This window comes from Rhinoderma darwinii, chromosome 5 (assembly GCF_050947455.1).
Source record: "Rhinoderma darwinii isolate aRhiDar2 chromosome 5, aRhiDar2.hap1, whole genome shotgun sequence".
Classification (NCBI taxonomy): Eukaryota; Metazoa; Chordata; class Amphibia; order Anura; family Rhinodermatidae; genus Rhinoderma; species Rhinoderma darwinii.
This window is the reverse complement of record NC_134691.1, coordinates 301642465-301665640: the sequence shown is the minus strand read 5'-3', so window position 1 is coordinate 301665640 and position 23176 is coordinate 301642465. Positions and strand designations below refer to the sequence as shown.

Genomic DNA, 23176 nt, shown 5'->3' with positions numbered 1-23176 from the left:
CCTGCTGGGACAAGTCGAGCGTTTATGTGAACAGCCTGATTCTTCTGTCTTGTCCGTACGCCACTCCCCCCACTTGTGGCTTCTTTCCATGCAGTGCTCTCAAGGCCGCACTTTTCGTCCACTCTGGTTGTTGGTTCTAATGACTGATTCCAGTCTTCAGTGTGGAGGGGTTTTCAAACATCTAACAGTTCTAGGCGAATAGTCTTTTATTTTTTTATGTGTTACGACTATTTTCTGCGGAGTGTATTTCTTGTCTGGTTCTCATATGGTTCACAGTTGTGGTTGTCTGTTATGACCATTTCTGTTTTTCTGCTTCTACTGATTATGCACAAGCTAGTTAGGTCCGTGTCTGCAGGAGGGTTATAGCCTGGTAGGAGAGGCGCTAACACGTTTTTACTTAGTGTCTGCCTCCTAGTGGCAGCAGCCTATAACCAAGGTTATCTGTGTCCCCAATGAATGCGGCAGAGTAAAAAAAAAAACCACCCGTTTTCTTATTAAATATGTGTTGTATTATAGGCATGTAACAAAAATGTAAGTAATGTATAGTAATATAATGTGATTTTAATTATAAGCTTCATCTATAATCTGAATAAATTCGACATGGGTCCATATGGTACTGGGATAACATGCATACATTTGACACTGACAATTCTGAGTTTCTTGTGAAGATCAACTCATTATGTCCTTTAAAACTTTTACTTTCCTTTGTAGTGACACCAGAGCACAATGAGAAAGCAGACCTGGAAACAGATGTCCCCTATGAAGCAGGAGCAGACAGTATGGACATCTCTCATTCAGACCACATGCACACGGTACCAGATGAGGCTGAAGGAAAGGCTGCAATTGAGAAGATATCTGCACAGCAGCCGCTATGTCTTCACGATGAAGCCAGACCGCTTCAACATCGAGAAACTCAAAGTCCTACTGAGGACAGGTGTGAACCACGTGTCCTGTCGGATTCTTGTCGATCACCGTCAAAGTTTGAGCTCACAGGCGATCCTAAGTTAGAAGAGCACATTAATTTGACAATGGGTCATGAACACATTTCACAAAAAAATGAAAATTCTGATCTTCAGGACATGGAAACTACTCCGAACAGTGAGACTTCTACTGAAATGAGCTCGTCTACAGGGCACAAAAGTCTGAAGTCGCCTACAGGGATGGAGTCTCCTGCAACCTCAGTGGACACCAGTAAGACCAGTGTGTCATCTTCTCCTGCAGTTTCTATCGACTTTCATTCATCTAATGATATATTTCAAAGTCAAACTCCGGCACATAGTTTTAGCACAGCAAATGCCTTTCAAACCACATTTATTTCTGTAACTCCAAAAATTGGCATGGGCAAGCCAGCTATCACCAAAAGGAAATTTTCTCCTGGCAGACCGAGATCAAGACAGGTAAATGTTCTTTACATTATATGCTGAATAAATGTTTAGCTATGGCTCTTCTTGAATAATTCATTGTTTTGAATGGGTTTTTTGAGTTCATAAAAAATCGTGGCGGCAGCGGTGACATGCCCGTATACCCGCATGATGGCTGCAGTTAATAGCGGTATTCAGCAGTCCTGTGCCGTGTACAACTGAGGCCACGTGGGTTTACAGGCACGTCTTTGCTGCAACTATGTCCACAAACAGCGGCTGCGGTGAAGCGCCGGGGGATCTGTCAGGTGAGTAATGGCTCTTTTATTGTTTTATTGTGTCTTCCCCATTACCAGATTTTTTGATGAACTTGCAAAACCCTGTTAAGCTTCCTGTACCATGAATGACACACTGATGGAATATTGAATGGTCAAACCACCAGCTTTTTTTTTTTTTCTTTTAGTACCCAAAATGTCTGGTTTTCTTGTCTTCTACCTCCTCCATTTTTTTTTTAACCTCTTAGTGACCACTAATACGCCTTTTTACGTGATTCACTACTGGGCTTTAGGCTAGGCTGACGCCTTTTCACGTCAGCCTAGTCTAAGTCCTGCACGGGTCTCCCGTGCAGGCAGGAGCCGGGGCTCTGCTGTCTGATGACAGCTGAGCTCCTGCTCCAATGCCCGCGATCGAAGTTTACTTCGATCGCGGCCGTTTAACCCGTTAAATGCCGCCGTCAATAGCGACCGCGGCATTTAACTTTGTTTACAGAGGGAGTGCGCTCCCTCTGTCACCCATCGGCGGCCCGCGAATGCAATCGCGGGTCTCCGATGGGGTGTCATGGCAGCCGGGGGACTGATAAAAGCCCCCAGGTCTGCCCTGGACATATGCCTGTTAGGACGCGCCGGAGGCACGTCCTAACAGATTGCCTGTCAGATTTACACTGACAGGCAATAATGCTCTGGTATACGAATTATACCAGAGCATTATAGCAGCGATCGGAACATCGCACAGTAAAGTCCCCTAGTGGGACTAATAAAATCAGTCATCAAAGTGAAATAAAGATTATTAATAAAAAGTACAGTAAAAAAATAAATCCATTTTTTCCCATAAAAAGTGTTTTTATTTAGTAAAAGTGTAAAAAAAAAAAAAGTACACATATGTGGTATCGCCGCGACCGTAATGACTCCATTAATAAAGTTAATATGTAGTTTAAACCGCAAAGTGAACTCCGTAAAAAAAAAAAACGCAAAAAACTATGGCGAAATTGCAATTTTTTCCCATTGCCCCCCAAAAAAGTCATAATAAAAATGAATCAATAAGTCCCATGTACCCCAAAACAGTACCATTCAAAACTACGTCTTGTCCCGCAGAAAACAAGCCCAAAAAATCACTACATTGATGGAAAAATAAAAAAATTACGGCTCTTGGAAAGCGACGATGCAAAAACAAATCATTTTAGTTCAAAAGTGTTTTTATTGTGCAAAAGTCGTAAAACATAAAAAACCTCTACATATGTGGTATCGCCGTAATCGTACCGACCCATAGAATAAAGGTCACATGTTAATTACGTCGCACAGTGAACGGCGTCAATTTAAAAACGCATAGAACAATGGCGGAATTTCAGTTTTTTTTAATAATCCCCCCCAAAAAGGTTAATAAAAGTTAATATAAAAATTATATGTACCCAAAAATGGTGCCATTAAAAAGCACAACTAATCCCGCAAAAAACAAGTCCTCATACAGCTATGTAGACGAAAAAATAAAAACGTTATAGCTCTTTGAATGCGACTATAGAAAAACGAATAAAATAGCTTGGTCATTAAGGCCTAAAATGGGCTGGTCACTAAGGGGTTAAAGTTTTCCCCTTCTTTTCTGCTGCTGTGTATTAAAGTCCAAAAATGTTTTTAGTAACCTGAAATTCTAGATTGTGCTTTCACATTGTTGAACTTAAATGGAGGATCATGATGAAAAACGTTTTTGTTGTGTTTTTTTTTAAAGAAGTTTTTTACATTAGGAAAATAACATTTTATTTTCAATATACAAAACCAAAAACGTACAAATTCACGGGAAGGAATCCTTATACACATTGTGTTGTCTGAAAAAGACCCCACCCGATCATATCTTGTATAGGCTTGGGCGTCCCCCAACCTGTCCTGTCTTCCACTAGCGGTTACTAGGGCAGGACAAGACTACTGTGCACCTACCAATATAACTGACAAGTAGAAGATTCTCCAAGAGACTGATCAAAGTAATTTGAACGTTTGATAGAATTGTAGTTTTTTCGGTTTGTTAGACAATATAATATGTCTGTCTGCTTTGCATAAACCTCCACTTTCTAAATCTGAGGTTTCATCATTAAGTAGGTGAACTTCTGTTTTCATTTTCATTGGGTGATTTACTGATTTGATTTAAAGAGAACCTGTCACCTCTCCTGACATGTCTGTGTTAGTGAATAAATGTATCCCCTAAAAAAAAGAACTGTTAGAACACTACGTTTTGCCGTTGCTCTGTTATTCCTTCTAGAAATGTATGAATAATTTTACAAGTGGGTGTTACCAGTTAGGGGTGTGTCCCCTACACAGATCGGCACTGTCCAATCAGTGCTGACATAATAAGACTATGTATGGACACTCCCATTTTGACAAAGGGAATGGTAACAACCAGTTGTCAATTTATTTATAAATCTCTAGAAGGAATAACTGAACGGCACATTGTAGAGATCTAAAAAAAATATGTTCCAGTATTGTTGTTTTATTGGGAAAGCCAGTATCAAAAATGTACTTGTCAGTAGAGGTGATCGGTCCTCTCTGTGCATTTTTTAATGTTCGGTCACGTTCACATCCGCATTTCCCTTCCGTTCATAAGTTCTGTTAGGCCTTTACGTCGGAGCAACCCATGGACGGAAAGGCAAATGGAAACCATGGCTTTCTAATTACTTTTTTATTAAACGTTATTTTCACTTTTTGAGGTACAGCTGTTTTGTATCCTGTATACAAAACAGCTGTATCTAGCACTGAAACCTGTATCCGTCAGGTCAGCAGCACTGAGGGGTTCAGTGTCAGCGGGTCCTGCGTGTCTCAAGCTATTACCGATCACATCTGAGTTCATAACTTAGATGTGATAGATAACAGGTAGATCTTGCGTGTCAGAGACCCGCAGGACCCGCTGACACTGAACCCATCGGTGCCGCTGACCTAACGGATTAAGGTCTTAGCACAAGATACATCTGCTCTGTATACAGGATACAAAGCAGCTGTATCTCAAAAAGTAAATATAATTAATAAGCGTAATTAGAAAGTTGCACCAAACACATGGATACATATTTTTATAAAAAAAAATGTTAAAAAAAAAAGGTCAAAGTTGTACATAGCCTTTAGGAAAGTGATCTATGTAAACTGCCTTCTTCAGCATTGATTGGTGGTGATTGTTTAATTACTTATTTCTACCAATATGGATTATTTGGACACCTGCTAGAATTGTATAATTTACATGGTATCGTAATAACCATTGCATATGAAAGTTTCTGGTGGGTGCATGGAATAAAATTGTCATGGAATTCAAAATATAATTAGAAATGTTTCAGCATGAAGATACTGTGCTTAGTATATTGGGGTGTCTGTACAAATGGCAGCATAAAATGCCACAGTTATTCCAAACTGCAGAGTTTTTGCATTACTGCAGTTTTGTTGTTTTTTTTGCCGTGGTGATGCAAAAGCGCCACAAAACTGCCAGATGTACAGGCACCCGAACATCTTCATATTTAATTTTTCAATGTTCTGTTATACGTTTGTGGTGCATTGGTCAATCAACTATTGAGCGAATATCAGAAGCGATCATCAGACCTACTTAGCAGGCCTAGTTTCGTCTTAAAGGGGTTTTCGCACCAATTATGGCATATCCCCACCTCTGGGACCCCAACCAATTAGGAGAATACGGTATTTTCGGACTACCTGTCTTCAGGAAGAGGCCGCTAGTGACGACTGCAACCAGGAGAAGACTGAATGGAGAGGTGGCTGTTCATGTTCATGGCTCGATATTGAAGTCTTTAGGCGCTCGGCTGTTTTTGTAACTCCCATATTCTTTAATGGGGTTGTCCCACAATTAAATATCAAATTTATCTGTTCGATCACACAAAACATAATTTTTCAATTGAAATAATTTAAAAATGGCTACTCTGTCTTGATATTGCTGTTATATACTTGATGTGGCTCCCCCTGGTGTTCTTTTTATTTCTTCTCAGACTGTCCACCTAATGTGTCTAGTGCCGGAGGTCAGACATGCCCAGTAGCTCAGTACCATCACCCGAATCTTCTAGTACTCAGGCGATGGAGTGATTCTTGCTATTCTGCAGTCCATTTAATAAGAATCGGCACAGTAGAAATGGCTACTTATCGCCGGCATTGTACAGGTTAGGGAGATGTTCAGAGAATCAATAGAACGCCAGGGTGCACCACAACAAGCATGTAACAGCAATATCTAGACACAGATCACACAACACAACAATTTCTCAATTAGAATTATTTTTTTTTAATAAATCCCCCTAATGGAGAAATGTAATATTTAATCGTGCGACATACCCTTTACTGACGAGAGCCGCGCGCATCTTGGCCACTTCTCATTTGAGTCCATCTGGATGCTCCTGTCTCTTCAGCTTGGAGAATGTGGACACCGCTTTTCTGGAGCACATACAGTGTGCCTCTGACTGCTTTTCTATCTATGCATCTTAGGCTTATTAATCCGCAACCCTATTTATCGGTCTATATGCAGTTATTACGTTGAATTAAGAATGCAATATCACTTTCCTTTAACGCATCTACGTGACAATTTGTTAAGGGATTGAAGGAGTTGTATAGGGGCAAAAAACATGGCTGCTTTCTTCCAAAAACCGTTCCCCACCCGTCCGCATTATTAGTAATACAGCTCTGCCTCAATCACATGAAAGGAGCTTGGCTGCAATTCCAGACACAAGCCTTGGACAGGTATGACGCTGTTTCTAGAAGAAGGTTTCTTTACTCTTGTGCAACCTCTTTATTCCCGAAATTTCACATGCCGTATTTTTTTTTAAATTTTTTTGAGCATTGACATGGTAATGGATGCGAAAGAGAGGAGTCATATCAGTCTTTCATTTATTCTTTTACTACTTTTTGGGTCCACTACGGTCTTTGGCACAAAAAACTGTATAGAAAACTGGACGCATGATTCCAGGCTACAGCAGTGATACTTGTCGGCTGTCAGGCAGTATAAGGGTCAGTCTGTAGTTATATTAACCACAAGGGTGTTTTGAAGCCAGTCTCCCATTTAGAATTTCATGTCCCTTGTGAGGTATTAGATTTGTTCAGTTCTTTATCATCGAGAAAATGTGGCTAATATGCATTATGTAGTGGAAAGAGATTAAAGGGGCGGTGTGATTGAGGGTTTGCTTTCTTATAAGTTACCCTATAGTACAGCATTTTCTTATATTAAGCAGTGGGACATGGCGTTCTGCACCTATTTCATTTAGACAGGTAGGACAGGGCCTGCAAGGCCACCTCCAATACTCGTTCTCTTTCCATTGGTCCGCAATCTCTTGTTGTGATTGGCTCATCTTGGCCCATGTGTCTGCTGCATCTTTGCATGAGCATTGAAAATAATATGGACAGCCCTACCATTTCTTGCTTTGAAATGTCATCCCGTTGTTTTTCCTTTTTGTATTTATTTTTTGCTTAGCAGTATTTAAAATATTTTAATTTAGACTGGACCTTTTTAATTTTTATCAGCGCTTTAAATGAGTTCTCCATTACCGGGCAACTGATGACCTATCCACCGGATAGGTCGTCAGTATATGATCACGGATCCTGCACTGATCAGCTGCTCCGGCTGCCTCTGGGCACTGGACATCCATGCCGGAAGCAGATGGCTCTGGTAACGGAAAAGGGGCCAAGCTGCAGTACTGCTCCTGTCCAAGTGAATAGAAGCAGAGCTACAGTTCTGCAGCACGGCTGATATGCAATTGCTTCCGACTCCGTACATTACTGTGTAATGACATCCAGTGCCGGCAGACAGCTGGAACAGCTGATGGGTGCAGGGTCCAGGTGCCGGACCCCCACAGATCATATACTGATGACCTATCCGGTGGATAGGTCATGAGTTGTCCGGTATTGGACAACCCCTTTTAAGTTTAACAGCAACGAAGTTATACTGATATATTGTGTTATGCCTACTGCTCCACTCCGATTCATGGAGCACCAAAGATAGAAGTCATCCATCCCTTCTGGCCCTGCACTGGGCATAACACGGTGTATCCATTTTCTTTTAAGTGTTCCTTTTAAACTTCATACATTTGAAACATTTAAATTTACCTCCATTTTTCTGTGTCCTCAATGTCTCTGTAGCCCACTTGGTACAGCCTGTGGTTCTGTTGGTATTTATCTAGAACGGTGCTATATACATAAAACTACAAGCACATTAGTTATTTAGTCCATCTCCTCCTGTCTTAGTCCTATGTTCCTTTTTGATTGTCTCTTGGAATAAGTGTTCCATTTGTTTTACACTTCCTATCTCTAAATAATTGTCCGTTGATTCCCAATTTTTAGATACTGACCACAAAACCCCAGTGTGTAATGCAGGACAAAAATCGCTAGATTGTGTGGCTTAAATGGGCATTTCGGTTTCAGAAAATAAAACTTATTCATTGTAATGCAAGTTATATAATTTTCCAATGTATCCATTTCGAATGGGTTTCGGTCATTCAACAGGAAACTTTTTTTATTGTTTACTAACAGGGTGATCAGAATCAGCCCTGCTTGTGTGATTGACACAAGTACAGCCCTCACATGACCTTGAAAGATTTTTATCCGCTAGAGGTTCGGGGAAAAAATTAAATCAATGTTTCCATTCAATGACTTCAAACAGATCTTGAAAACCACAAGGAATTGATACAAAAAGTATATTGAAAAGTTGTAGATAAATACCCTTTATTTACTAAAACCGTAGTACCCTTTAACAATCGACCCGGCAGTGCGTTTGCAAGTATGCTCTAAGAACACTGTACATTGGGCAATGGAAACTGGAGAAACATAGCAACCAATCCGAATCCTGCTGTTAAATTTCAAGCACTGAAAAAGCGTTGATTTGATTGGTTGGTATGGTTATTTCTCTTCTTGTATACCTTAGTAAATAAAGCCTACTATGTATGTCCATCGTGAAATGAGGTAAATTTGAAAGTTTCCTAATAAATGCAATGAGCAGCCTCTTTAGAACCTGTATGTGTCCAGCTGAACCCGTTCTCCGCAAATAAGTTAAGTTCTGCTCCAGAATGACCTCCATACAGACTCTTACCTCAACAATGAAGAGTGATCATTTGATCGTGTCCAATCTATAATTCACATGTCAAGGAGTCCAGACCCCCCCCCCCCCCACTCCAGGGTGTTCTCTCCACAGACCTCACAGTGCATGTTGTGCTATGTTTCTGATTAATTGTGGCAGTCTCATTGTCTACATTTGCTTGGCTTTTCTAACCCTTTTATGTTGCTGGCTTTATATTTTTTTTTGTGTTGCTGAGTTTATACATATATTTTCTCACCTGCCATGTCTTAGGGCACTTGGAGTATCAATAATACAGTGAGCCCACCTTCCTGGTCAGCTGATGGCTCAGAAGGTTGGGACATTTTTAAATCCAGACAGCTTCTCGGCAATCCATTTTGGAGCATCAAAGTGGTAAATAAGTTGTATTTCTACTTGTGTGTAATTGTGTTATCTGTAGAACTAGTACAGTCTCTTCCTGCAGCTTTTAGATGTGTGCGTTCAGGATATGATCCTTCATTGTGTGCGGTCCTGCAAGCTTTGGTCCTGTTGCCTGAATTCCTGCAGATTTCATTTAACTGCCCTAAAATGCTTTTCTGATCCAGCTATATTGCAGCTTTGCCTTTGCTTTGATAGCTCAAAATAAGTGTAGAAATATTATTTCCCTGTTCACTGAAATGGTCTTGAACTTTTCTACAAAATCTGATCCGTTTTTCTTACTGTTGTGCAAACACGACACTATGTAAATGCACTATATCACATGGGAAACACGACATGTAGCACCCAATGAGACATGGTGTATGAGATCAGCAATTTGTTACCAAATATATTAAAATATAAGGAAACTTTTTTAACTCAGAGTGCTGATCTAGGGGACCATAGCCCTATGGATGCTACATGCAGTCTTTCCCATCTTACGTGGAACATGAAAATCTCGCCTAAGGGTCCTCTTACACGACCTATTAAGGGCCGTGAAACCAATATACAAGCGTTTGCTTGTTAATCGGCTAATCGTTGCCCTGTTTATATGAGCGTTTATATGAATGCTTGTTTGCCCGATCATTGGCCCATGTAAAAGTGTCTTAAAGTGGTTGTCCGGGCACAGACAACTGATGACCTATCCACAGGATAGAGCCGTTCATGATAGGTGGGGGTCCGACACCTGGACGCCGCACCGATCAGCTGCTCTGGCTGTCTCCAGGCACCGGATGTTATGCAGTGTATGCAGAGTTTGGAGCCGGAAGCAGATGGCTCCGTATGCTGCATAGCGGCCGTGCTGCAGATCTACAGCTCTGCCGCTGTTCTGGACCGGAGCCATCTGCTTCCGACATGGACATCTGGTGCAGCTGATCGGTGCGGGGCCTGGGTGTTGAACCCCCACTGATCATATATTGATGAATGCCCCTATAACCCTTTTTGTCCAGGACCGTTAATCAAATCCCTCCAGTTTGAAAAGGGAGAATTTTGGCAATAGGATTATATTAAAAATCTATATGGGTATTACTATGGCTAAGGAGTCTTTCACTCCTACACAAGAATCATAGAATGTGGCCAAGTACATGTATCATGTTTAATCATGTGTCACACATAGAAATACAAATTAGAAGAAGCTATTCATGTATATGTTACTTCCTCCTTATTTAGTTTAATACCAGTCCTACTGAAGCTGGGCACTTCAATTTCTCTGGCGCTTTTTGTTATTTTTACAATGTAACTGTTTATAATGTTTTTTAGCCCTGGATATGAAAAGGTAGGATAACCTTTATAGATATATGGATAAATATAGCTCAATTCCTTATTATACATTTGTTATTGTAATGACTTTTTATTACAAAGAGTGACCCAGTAATAAAGGACGACGTTAAACAGGGTAACCAAATCTTCCTCCTCTGAACTAAAAATACTGACCGCAGAATGCAGGCAATCCATATTCTATCTATGGCGCAGCAGACGCAGGGTGTTAAGAGCATTATAATTATATACAACCCATTAGGCAACCTCTGTACAGACATATTGGTAAGGAATGCTGGGAGATTTGAGCGCTCATGTCTGCAGAATTGTGACTGTAGCTCTGGGCTATAATACAGGCAGCAACTCAGGATGTGTACAAAATGCAATGTGTTCACAAAGTCGCTCAACTTCTGTAAATTTATACTATATATGAACTGTAAAGTGGTGTTTGAAGGTGGAAATTCAAAACATTATTTTTTTTTTTGTAAGTGATTATTTTACTCATCATATGAACTTCTAGTTTGTATGACATGAAGGTTACAGCAGAATTGTTCTTACTAGTTCGTGTCCTATTGCTATTTTGCTAATGGCATTGAAAGTACCACTAGAGAAATTCAATTGCTTATTTTCAAATGTGTACATGTGAAAGGTATGTTTATTCCTTATTAGGGGCTATCTTGACTTCTTCCCTATTTGTATCATTACCATTTCCTAAAACAATGTTAATTTAAAGGGCTTTTCCAGGACCGGACAATTGATGACCTATCCACAGATAGTTTTGAACGATATGCAGTCGTTGTAGCCGGAAGCAGATGGCTCCGGTCACGGAATAGCCGCTAAGCTGCAGTACTGCAGAAGATCTGCTCCTATTCAAGTGAATAGGAGCAGAGCTGCCGTTTTGCAGAACGGCCACTATGCAGTGGTCTGAGCCATCTGCTTCCGGCTACAACGACTCATATCGTTCAAAACTATCTGTCGACTGGAGACAGAAGGAGCGGCTGATCTGTGTGGGGTCTGGGTTTCAGGCCCCACCAATCCTATACTGATAAGCTATCCTGCGGATAGGTCATCCGTTGTCCGGTCCTGGAAAACCCCTTTAACTTCTTACAGACTGTAGTATTTCTAGGTAACCTATCATCTGCAATCCGTATTAGGCATTGTGATATTTTTTTAACCTACAACTGGGTACTACACAACATCATTTTAAAGAATATATTAAAATTGTATTTCTATTTTTCTCCTTCCCCATGATCTCCTTTATAGCGCCATATATTAAGGAAGGGCGCTGTATTTTCTCATGGTTTTTATATTTAGAAATGATCAATTTCCTTTATTCTAACAGGGTCGTGGATCCGGATTCCCTAGGAGGAGGCCAAGAGGGTCTGGTCTGTCTGGTCGTGGGGGAAGAGGCCGTTCAAAATTAAAAACTCCCATAGGCAACTTCATATTCCCAGGGGTACTATATACACTATATTTTTCTTCATTCTTTACATCAAACCCCTCCAACTTGTTGCTAATCAGCATGTTAAGAGTTGTAGTTTCCAAATCTCTGGAGAGACACCGGTTAGAGATCACTGGTTTATGTAAAGATGTATTTTCAGTTAGTGAGTAAAATTAAAGCATCATATAAGAATAATAGTCATCATCATCAATACATTGTCTGTTTTGGGACACCATGATAGTAGAATAGAATATGCACGTTGAATATTTCTGAGAGACTTATGAGTGTTGTGTATTTTTTCTTTAGATAACCCCCATTGATCTTTCATCATACAAGGAGGAGGAAGAAACCTCCATGCACAACACAGTCGTTTTATTTTCCACAACCGACAAGTTCACCTTACATCAGGTTAGTAATTTTGTGCGTGTTCTATTTGAATTATTCAAAAATATAAAATTTTATTTACAGCTGAGAAGTTTAAGATGTCTTTGAGGGCTTTGTGCCATAGGTCACTCGTAAATCATTAAAATAAAGGGGCCGCAACAATTCTGCGAACGCTGCGCCCTTATGTCTTCTGACTCTGAGATCTTCAGGGTTTCATAGTCGGTCGTGCGAATCTTCCACTCACTGCAATGGGACAACATGAACGTTACATGTCAGAAGATGCTTTAGGTCAACATTCCCTTTAAAGCCAAGTTATATTAAACCTCAGACATTTATGGCATGGCCTCGGGACAAGAATCTGGAAACAGCCAAGTTCGCTGAGCGAAGCTATTTCTGTAACTCCTATAGAAGTTTGTGGTGCCACAACCCCCTTCAGCTAATAGATTAGGGATTCCCATATTTGATAAAGCCTGGAGACATTTCTCAGCTTGTGTTTCAGAGAAACTCTGAGAAGGAATTAGGATTTGGACTATCCATTTATTTATTTCGTTTTTTTTACATTCACTTTTTTTTTTAAGAAAGCATAAAAATATCTGATAAAGGCATGATGGGCATCTGTATTATTTTTGCGTTCTCACTGTGCTTAGTACTTCAGTTTCCTCTAAAGGTCCCAAAAATATACTTCTAGATTAGTCTTCCCATCAAATTGTCCCTATTTTCTATTGTGTGTTTGTGCGATCCTGAAATACGGATTGGGATCTTTGGACCAGTGTACTTTGTTAGTATAAAACTCCTGCAGCTCTTCTTTATTTCAGCATATATTTGATTTTCTTTTCTCGGCTCATAGGATATGTGCGTGGTATGCGGTAGTTTTGGAAAAGGTGCTGAAGGAAGACTTCTTGCCTGCTCTCAGTGTGGGCAGTGTTACCACCCATACTGTGTCAGTATTAAGGTGAGTGTCTGTCATTTTTTTTCATTTCTGTATTTTGCTCTTCTGAATGCACATCCTACATTAAAAACCTCGTTTATGCTGTTTAATAGTCTATACCTATATTTGACAGATATCATGTAACCCCTTCACTGTCTGGGACACATGTAATACTTCAAGATTTTAAACACTTAAACATATGGACTAGAGGTTAGATCTTGGTATCATATTAAAGCCCAGAATCAAGTCTCTTAGTGCAGTATTCAGGGTGTGATATTCAAGGAGCAGCGCTTGTTTGGGAGCAGGATAAAAAGTTTTACTTCCTGGTTTTATGTCTCCATAAAGGGGGGGGGAGTGGCAAGTGTAGTGGTAGAGGAACTGCATGTGATCGCCCGACTTACAGGGGTGAGAGGATATGTGTTCTGTCATATTTATGGGGTCTTTTTATTTTCCCTAATGTTGGTCAGATGAGAAGTTGCATATCAAATCACCCTACGTATGTTGTGCATGTAAAGGCCCACTTACGTGAACAGATATTGATTCACGCTCTCACGATCATCGGTGGGGGGCCCCAGCTATCCAAACATTATCACCAAGCCTGTGGATAAGTGATAATTGACAATTCTGCTACATCCCCGTTTAAAGCTCTGCTTGGGTCAAACTTTTAGCCGCAAACATTTTATGCTTTTTTATATACGATGTTACGATTGGATGCAAAACTGCCTGAAGCTGCTGCATTTATACATGCGACAAGTGTCTACTTTCAAAAGACATGAGTGTAGTGGTATAATATTTGTGTATGTCAAAAACGGTCGTACCGCTGAAAGGGTTAATCCATTTGTAGTCTATTGTTACAATATTTGGATCAAGTGAAGATTATGTCCCCCTCCCGGATTGAACAAGTGAAGATTGTCCCCCTGCTTCCTCAGGGACATTGGGGGAGATTTATCACGGTGCCTTATAGTAAGAATGTGCTCTGTTGCCCATAGCAACCCCATAGCTTTCATATATTAATGCGCTCAGGTACAATGAAAGCGGAGCTGTGGTTGCTATGGGCAACACAGGACATTCTTACTATAAGGGTATGTTCACACGACAGCGTCCGTAACGGCTGAAATTACGGGGATGTTTTCAGGAGGAAACATCCCCGTAATTTCAGCCGTTACGGCATGTGCAGGCGCTTGAACGCCGCGTCCATTACCGCTGCTATTCATTGGAGTCAATGAATAACGGCTCCAATTACGCCCAAAGAAGTGACAGGTCACTTCTTTGACGCGGGCGTCTATTTACGCGCCGTCATTTGACAGACAAACGTCAGCCCATTGCTTTCAATGGGTAGATGTTTGTCAACGCTATCGAGGCGCTTTTTTCGGACATAATTCGGGGCAAAAACGCCCGAATTACGTCCGTAATTAGTGAGTGTGAACATACCCTAAGACAGCTTGATGAATCTTCCCCATAAATTGCAATTTTTTGTAGCCCTTAAATTAAAATGGATGGACGTTTCTTTGAGAAGACACTCCGGCCTAAAACCGATGTCATCGACTTCATGTAACGGCACTATTTACTTTCAAAGAATCTGGACTGGAAAAACTGCTATCGACCTCTGCATTGGATCGCTCGTCACCAATGTTCTGATGGATATTCTTGGAAGTGTATTTACAAGAACTGTGCGTCGTCACGGGTATCCATCAGAAAAAGCTCTTCTTTCTTTGAAAAGTCGCACATCTCTCTGAATAAGTGGCTACACATTACTTACCTCTGGTTGAAACATCTGAAAAATCAGCTCCACAACCGACTGGAATATCCGAACGCACCATAGTTGACGTTATATAGAAGTTGTTCCTGATAGAAGTGCTAAAACCCTCCTTCCTATTATTCGACGTGTGGTGCACAGGTTCAACGGTGCACAGGGACTCGTGCGCAGCCTACAACAATATTCGGATGAAGTGACGTTTCTCGTCCTAATTGAACACGTATCAAGTGACTTATGTTCTAGCGGGACATAATCTTCACTTGATCCCAATATTTAATGTTAACTGCATATGTGAATGTTACCATTGTTAATTAAATAAGTTCTATGATATTTTAACAATTTTACTGACAATCGGTTTCTTTTTTTTTCTTTCTTGTAATTCTCTAGATTACTAAAGTCATCCTTCGCAAAGGCTGGAGGTGCTTGGAGTGCACAGTGTGTGAGGCCTGTGGTAAGGCCACAGATCCTGGCCGCCTGCTGCTCTGTGACGACTGTGATATTAGCTACCATACATACTGCCTAGATCCACCGTTACAAACTGTCCCCAAGGGGGGCTGGAAGTGTAAATGGTTAGTTTGAGTGCTGTTATGTGTTCTGCTTTGATGATGTGAAAATAAAATGAGCTGTATATATCTGTATGCAGTAAGCTCCCCCTAATGGTGGCTGGCGGCAGCCAGAATGTGATCATCTAGCTCTATGGCTGTGTGAATGGTAGCAGGGGATTTGGTTCCCTGTAGCATATCTGACTTATATGAAGATATATTAGAAAGTTATTTGGCAGAAAGTTTTGGACCATTTGAGATTAAAATATAATGAAACAATAGCTATGCTTTGTACCTTTTGTTAGCTTTGATTCTGTTCATTTCAGAACATGCATCCATATCATGGAATTACATAAACTGGGTAGAAAAGTCATAAACTTTTGTGTAACGTTTAATAGTGTGAGCGTTTAATAATTACACTTTTTCCCTTTTTTTTAGGTGTGTATCGTGTAACAATTGCAAAGCAGTCACTCCAGGGCTGCGATGTGAGTGGCAGAATAATTACACCCAGTGTGCTCCATGTGCGAGCCTGTCTACCTGCCCTGTATGTGGTCAGAACTACGTAGAGGAAGAGCTTATTATTCAGTGTAGGCAGTGTGATAGGTAAGAGATGTTCCATATCTTGAGATATCTCGTTTGCAGATTCTTTGTTTTTTTGACAATAATTATACATTTTTTTTTTCTTCAGGTGGTCACATGGTACCTGCCAGAGCCTAAATACAGAGGCAGAAGTTGAGAGTGCAGCAGACAGTGGATTTGATTGTGCTATGTGCAAGCCATTTGGAATACCAGCTCATGGTATTATTCATATTTACTGGCTACGTTACTTATGCGAATCGTAAATATGAGACACTTATTATGTATAACAGAGGGGTCGTCCGCTAACCGCGCTGTGGGAGCCACAGGGAAATTTGTTATCCTCAGTCAAAATAGATGCGTGGGGATCCCCTTATTACCCACGCCCTCAAAACCCATCCTATATACAATGTTAGAGTCACTACAGTCAAAAACAAAAAATTCAGCTTTTAGTCAGTCATGGAGCTCTACAAGCCCCCATTTTAATTTACCTCAATGGCGCTATTACAGAGATCCCCCTGATGTCCCCTACGAGGCCGCAGCTGAAGCCTGTGCCGACCATGACAGCAGAGCAGTACTGTCCTGAGGCACTTAAGAGTCCATATAGGAAATGTATTAAAACAAAATTACATAGTGGAAGAATGATTACTCCCCCCTGCAGGTACTTATAGGACACCAGTGATGATGGGGCTTGGATGATGATAAAATGGCTAAATCCATCAAGTTTTCTGTTAGCCAGGCTACATGACATATAGTTTGATTGCCAGTCATTTTCTCAGCCTGGGAGTGGCTCCGCCCACTGATATCTATGTAAGGCCTTATTCAGACGAACATGTCGCACGGACCTATATAATTAAATGTGGCCGTTCACTCAACTGACAGTGTGAAGGGTCTGTCAGAAAATAGGACATGTCTTATTTTTTTCACGCTTCACGCATCCCTCCATAGATTTTAGTCTATGGGGGATGCGTGATATCACGTCCCGCAGCGCAGAGCACGGATGCACCTCGGACATGAAAAACTGTAGTTTTTCACGTCCGAGATGCGCAACACCTGTGTGATTCTAGCCTAAGGAGAAGTAATTAACATGCAGCTGACTCAATTACTGGCTTGAAAACAGTTTGAGTAAGGCCCCATGCACACGAGCTTATTTTTTTAACTTATTTTTTACTAGCCACAAATACGGATTCGTAGTCATCCACAAGTCATCCGCATATTTGGCACGCTGTCCTCAAATACTGTTAGTTGTGCATCCATATTTATGGATCTGCAAAAGAAAAAAAGACTACAAATGTCACCAACATGTCCCGGCCCCTTATACAGGTCACATAATTGCTCAGGCGCCATTTTCTTGGGGAATACCCTGCCGCCGCATAGCAACGCTTCCGCAAATTTGGACGGCTGCGGATGCACATCCGTAGCCGTCCTCAATTTTGCACGTGCTCATAGAAGTCTAGCCCATAGTCTTCTATTGGCGAGTCCGTGCCGCAATTGTGGACAGAAAAGGGACATGTTCTATATTTTACGGACATTTCTAAGGCCTGGACAAGTGTCCGTGGCCTATAGAGATGAATGGGTCCGTAGATTATCCGTTATTACGTATAAAAACTACGGTCCTGTGCATGGGGCCTCAGGAAGATAGCAGTTGCTTGATGCTGCAATGTGTAAAATATGTAATAAGAGCAAGTAACAGGAAGCACAAAGGGTGGTAGTTTATGAAGACACGCGTTTCATATGCCAGTCTTATTATAAAGAAAGTTGGAGTAAGATGCGACACATTTATTAATGTTCCAATTGGCTTTAAATTTAATTGTTTCAAAAAACCTGACTGATGTCATTAAAATTAAGTATTTTTGGATCAGTTAGAGTATGTTCACATGTCACCTATTCCCATGTTTCTGCTGGGGTTTTCATCACGTATTTTTGGAGCAATTGTTTCTTGGGATCCAATAATGACACTTCTGGATATCTGCTGGTTTATCTGTATCAGTTGTTCTTTCATTGAGCTATAGTTTTTATGTACCATGAATTTGTTAGTTATGTTCATTAAAGGGGTTATCTGGGATTTTAGAATTGATGGCCTATCCTTATGATAGACCATGAATATTAGATTGGTAGGCTCCAACTCTCGGCACTCTCGTTGGTCAGCTGTTTGAAGGGGCTCGTATGAGCACTGCAGCCTCTTCATTGTTTACATGAATTTCCTTTTCGCTCATACTTGCACCCGCCCATTACTTTCGGAGTGGCTATGTAAGGTATTGCAGCACTGTCCTATTCACTTGAACGCACAATGTTGCAATACCATTGTACAATGCTGCAATACCTTACAGAGGCGCTATGAATGTAATGGGCGTGTGTAAGTACGAACGAAAGGGGAATCCATGTAAGGTATGAAGAGGCTGTTTACCCTTCAAGCAGCTGATCAGCGGGGTGCCAGGAGTCGGACCCCCACCAATCTAATATTGATGGCCTATCGTAAGGATGGCCATGAATTTTAAAATCCCAGATAACCCTTTAAAATGTTTTAAATCGGTTTGCTTCAATTGCTTTTTCTTATTGCTTTCCTGTCAGAAGAGTGTGAATCACCGATTGATGCTCAGATTGTTCCTAAGATTAGAGAACATGGTAAGTATTACTTCTGTGTCCAGTTTTTTATGATCATCTTTAACGTGTTTCTTTTCCCAGTTCGTTTTAAAAATAAAAAACGATGTAATTACTTTCAAGGCTAAGGGCAGGTTCATGTCTGCATTCGTTTTTCTGTTGTGCTGCTCCATCGGAGCAGAACAACAAAAATACTGGAAGCGGGGTTTCCGTTGTACTGCGGACACCACCGGCACCTGACGGAATCCATTGACTTAAGTGGGGTCCATTGGGGTGTCTGGGGTTCTATCGGAAATGCTTCGCTATTGTTTCCGGTATTTTTGGCCAGATCTGCTATTCACCGCGGCATTTAACAGGTTAAACAAGCGGGATCCCGCTCGTTACCCGGATGTGTCGGCTGTAACACACAGCCGACACACTCGCTCTATGAAGCGGGCTCAACCCGTGACCCCGCTCCATCCTCTGCCCCAGCCCCATCCCACCCGGAGTACGCTGCACATACGGCGGATGTCGGGAAGGGGTTATATCCTGGAAAACTCCTTTAACCCTTTCATGCCTACAATCTGTATATTCATGTCCTTTTTGCACATACCCCGTGCAGCCAGGGCGTGAATATACAGATCTCTGTTCCAGCCGGCATATCGCTGTGAAAAGCGCTCGGATGCCGGCTGTGTCCCTGTCCGCGGCTCCCCAGCAACCTGTTCTGACAGCTGAACCGATTGGTTCGGCTGCAGAGAATATGATCACCGTCATTAACCGCTTCCTGACCGCCCACTGTAAATTCACGTTGGCGCTTGCTGGGCTCTGTGCAGCGCCGACGTGAATTCACAGTGGGTGTTAAAAGCACGATCCGGGTTTCTCAGAGTAGTGCTGACACCCGGATCGCGCTGTTAACCCCTGCCTCTGGTCCCGGAGTCATGACCGGGACCTGATTGGTTCAGGTCCCGATCATGTGATCGCAGGGAAAGTTTGTTGTAACAACAAACTTTCCCGAGGAACGATTTCAGGTGCTGCCGTCAGTTGCATGGCAAAACCGGAGGCCATACAACAGCCTCACATGTACCCTAAAATGGTACCAATGAAAACTATAGATTGTATCGTAACAAATAAGCCCTCGCACGGCTCAAGTGGAGAAAAAATTAAAAAAAGTTCTGGCGCTCAAAATATTGCGACCGAAATTGTTCAGTGTCCAAAAGCGGATAAGATTGGGCACCATTTATCAGTGCGACACCGGCCACACATCTATGAATTATTTATTTACCCCATTATTATACCCTCTTATTATGCCCTGATGTACTCTGCCCAGCTTACATATGCCCGCACATTATAAACTGAAATACCAACAAAACCCCAAACAACTACTAGTAAGCAAAATCTGCGCTCCAACAGCCAAATGGCGCTCCTTCCCTTCTGAGCTCTGCCGTGGGTCCAAACAGCAGTTTATTACCACATATGGGGTATTGCCGTAATCGGGAGAAATAGCTTTACAAGTTTTGGGGTGGTTTTTATTCTTTATGCCTTGTCAAAATTACATTATTTTTTCAGAAAAAAAGTAGATTTTCATTTTCACAGTGATTTTCCAATAAATATAGCAAAAGACCTGTCGGGTCAAGATGATAACTATACCCCTAGATAAATTCCTTGAGGTGTGTAGTTTCCCAAACCACTTTTGGGGAGATTCCACTGTTTTTGCCCCGCAAGACCTCTTCAAACCGGACATGGTGCCTAAAATATATTCTAAAAAAAGGAGGCCCCAAAATCCACTAGGTGCGCCTTTGCTTCTGAGGCCTGTGCTTCAGTCCATTATCATACTAGAGCCACATGTGGGACATTTCTAAAAACTGCAGAATCTGGGCAATAAATATTGAGTTGCATTTCTCTGGTAAAACCTTCTGTGTTACAGAAAAAAATGCATTACAAATGAATTTCGCAAAAAAAAAATGAAATTTGTAAATTTCACCTCTACTTTGCTTTAGTTCCTGTGAAACGCTTAAAGGGTTAATAAACTTTCTGAATGCTGTTTTGAATACTTTGAGGGGTGCCGTTTTTAAAATGGGGTGATTTATGGGGTCTATCTAGTACATAAGGCCCTCAAAGCCACCTCAGAACTGAAATGGTCCTTGACAAAATAACCTTTTGAAATCTTCTTGAAAATGTGAGAAATTGCTGCTAAAGTGCTAAGCCTTGTAACGTCTTAGAAAAATAAAATAATGTTAAAAAAACAATGCAAATATAAAGTAGACATATGGGGGATGTTAATTAGCAACAATTTTGTGTGGTATTCCTATCTGTTTTACAAGTAGATTACATTTAAAGTTAGAAAATTATAATTTTTGCAAATGTTCACAATTTTAATATTTTGGCGTTTTTCACAAATAAGCTATGAATTTATTGACCAAATTTTTCCACTAACATAAAGTACAATATATCACAAGAAAACAATCTCTGAATCGCTTGGATAGGCAAAAGCATTCTAGAGTTATTACCACATAAAATGACACATGTCAGATTTGGAAAAATGGGGCTGGTCATTGAGGCATCGAGGACCCTTGGTCCTAAAAGGGTTAAAGATCATCTGTCACCAGTTTATTAATTCCCGATCTACTAACTAATCTAATAGCCGCTATGATGCTGATAACTACAATGTAATTTGTTTTAAAAAAAAGTTTTTTATTTTTTGCATAGTTATGAGCATTTTTCTAAATATAGCCAAATCGGAGGTGACTCTTTCTTTGCACTCTGGGCGATGTAATGTTTTCGGTATGATGCTGTCCAATCAGCATACAGCTTCTCCCCCTGATCATATAGTATACGACTTCTATTCCCGACTGTGTTTTTAACTGGTGATATCTCCTGTTGTTTCACAGCTAGAACTGCGATCCTGGTGTCCTATGAAAGATTAGAATGTCCTCTTTCTGTTCTAGGTGGTCCACAGCCCGAGATATGGCTGTTTTACGTGATCCCCCTTCCCTCCAGCCTCAGTCTCTCACACTGTGAAGCACCTTCATGCTGATAGGACAGCCTCAGAGGCTGTGATGAAGCTCCACCTCCAGAGAATCACTGCTGTTACCTCCCACTTGTCTATTAAAGGCTTATTTACATATTTAGAATAAAGCTTATAACGTTTAAAATAATAAACGTTTTGGGACACAATTTTCACTATGCTTATCAGTGTGACAGCGTCTATTAGATTAGCTAGAAGATTGGACGTCACTAAATTAGTGACAGTCTCTTTAAGGTCTTGTCTATACAATTATATTCTAGCCTCATTCACCATTTCGGGAGATTTGGTCCAATACAATACAGTGCAGAGAACTAAAGTGCATTTATGTTATCCAGCTCTACACGGGCAAATCATTGGAGTTATTTGTCCATTAAGAATACTTAAAGGGGTTGTCCACCTTCTGACAACTGATGACCTATCCAATGGATAGGTCATCAGTATGTCATCTGTGCAGGTCCGACACCCAGACCCTGCACCGATTATCCGCTCCGGAGGCCTGTGGGCACCGGACGTTGTGGCTCATAATGCTATGTATGGAGCCCGGAAGCAGTTGGCTCTGTACATAGCATAGCGGCCGTGCTGCAGAACTGCAGGTCCACTCCTGTTTACTTGAATAGGAGCAGAGCTGCAGTACTGCAGCTCGGCCGCTATTCCGTGGCTGGAGCGAACTACTTCTGGCTTGTACGTCCGGTGCACGGAGGCACTGGACCAGCTGAACTCTGTGGCCCGGGTGTCGGACCCCCACAGATCATGTACTGATGACCTAATAATATCTAATATCTCTAGATTTCCATCCAAATCCTCATACTGCTTTCTTATTTTTGTTTAGATATTCTGAAAACCTTTACCCAGGATGGAGTATGTTTAACAGAGTCAGGGCTCTCACAGTTACAGAGTCTTACAATCACTGTACCACGAAGGAGGCGTTCAAAACCAAAGCTGAAATTAAAGATCATCAACCAGAACAGCGTGGCTGTCCTGCAAACCCCTCCAGACCCACAATCAGAACATTCTCGAGACGGGGAGATGGATGATAGTAGAGGTGAGATGTCTTTTCACTGTCATATTTGAGATATAACTGTAGTATTTGTTTAAATGTACAAAATGGGGAACAGCATGTTTTGACTGCTGCCAGGCTGCATTTCCCCCTCCTCTGCTGCCACGCTGGTTATATCTGTTTCTGAAGTAAAATAAGGTTGTCGGGCAGCGTTTCGCTAGCAAGCAGTCCAACTTCAACTGGGGACATAAAAGCGTCAATGTTTTAGCCAGTGAAACCCCCTTTAGAGGACCTATCGTGGTAAGGTTAACTGTTTTTATCACACAAAAAAATCCCACCCAAAAAATAATTAGCTTATGGTAATTTTAAAATAAAAAATGCTTTACAGGAGAATGTTAATGAGCTGATTTACCTGTAAGGCTGGTCCGGGCATGTCCAGCGCACCTTCCCAAAAACCTGTATACAGTGTCAGAACCCGAGATCTCACTAGTTAGCAACAGATCATGTATTATGACACTGTATGCTCCCAGAGTTGATGGATTATAGCAGTATACACCTGCATTTATCTAGGTAGGTG

The 23176-nt window shown here is 41.3% G+C and overlaps 1 protein-coding gene across 8 annotated transcripts in view; it reads left to right on the top strand.

Moving 5' to 3' along the window:
- KMT2C (lysine methyltransferase 2C) overlaps window positions 1–23176 on the top strand; it is a 219778-nt gene that overhangs the window by 131744 nt on the left and 64858 nt on the right. For 7 of the 8 annotated variants that reach the window (XM_075827356.1, XM_075827357.1, XM_075827360.1 and 4 more), the window contains exons 13-22: window positions 712–1397; window positions 8934–9053; window positions 11713–11826; window positions 12118–12219; window positions 13043–13147; window positions 15267–15448; window positions 15860–16024; window positions 16110–16219; window positions 18569–18622; window positions 22432–22644. In XM_075827356.1, coding sequence (XP_075683471.1) covers window positions 712–1397; window positions 8934–9053; window positions 11713–11826; window positions 12118–12219; window positions 13043–13147; window positions 15267–15448; window positions 15860–16024; window positions 16110–16219; window positions 18569–18622; window positions 22432–22644 — 1851 coding nt within the window. The remainder of the gene's footprint in view (window positions 1–711; window positions 1398–8933; window positions 9054–11712; window positions 11827–12117; window positions 12220–13042; window positions 13148–15266; window positions 15449–15859; window positions 16025–16109; window positions 16220–18568; window positions 18623–22431; window positions 22645–23176) is intronic. The other variant, XM_075827361.1, reaches the window with a different exon arrangement.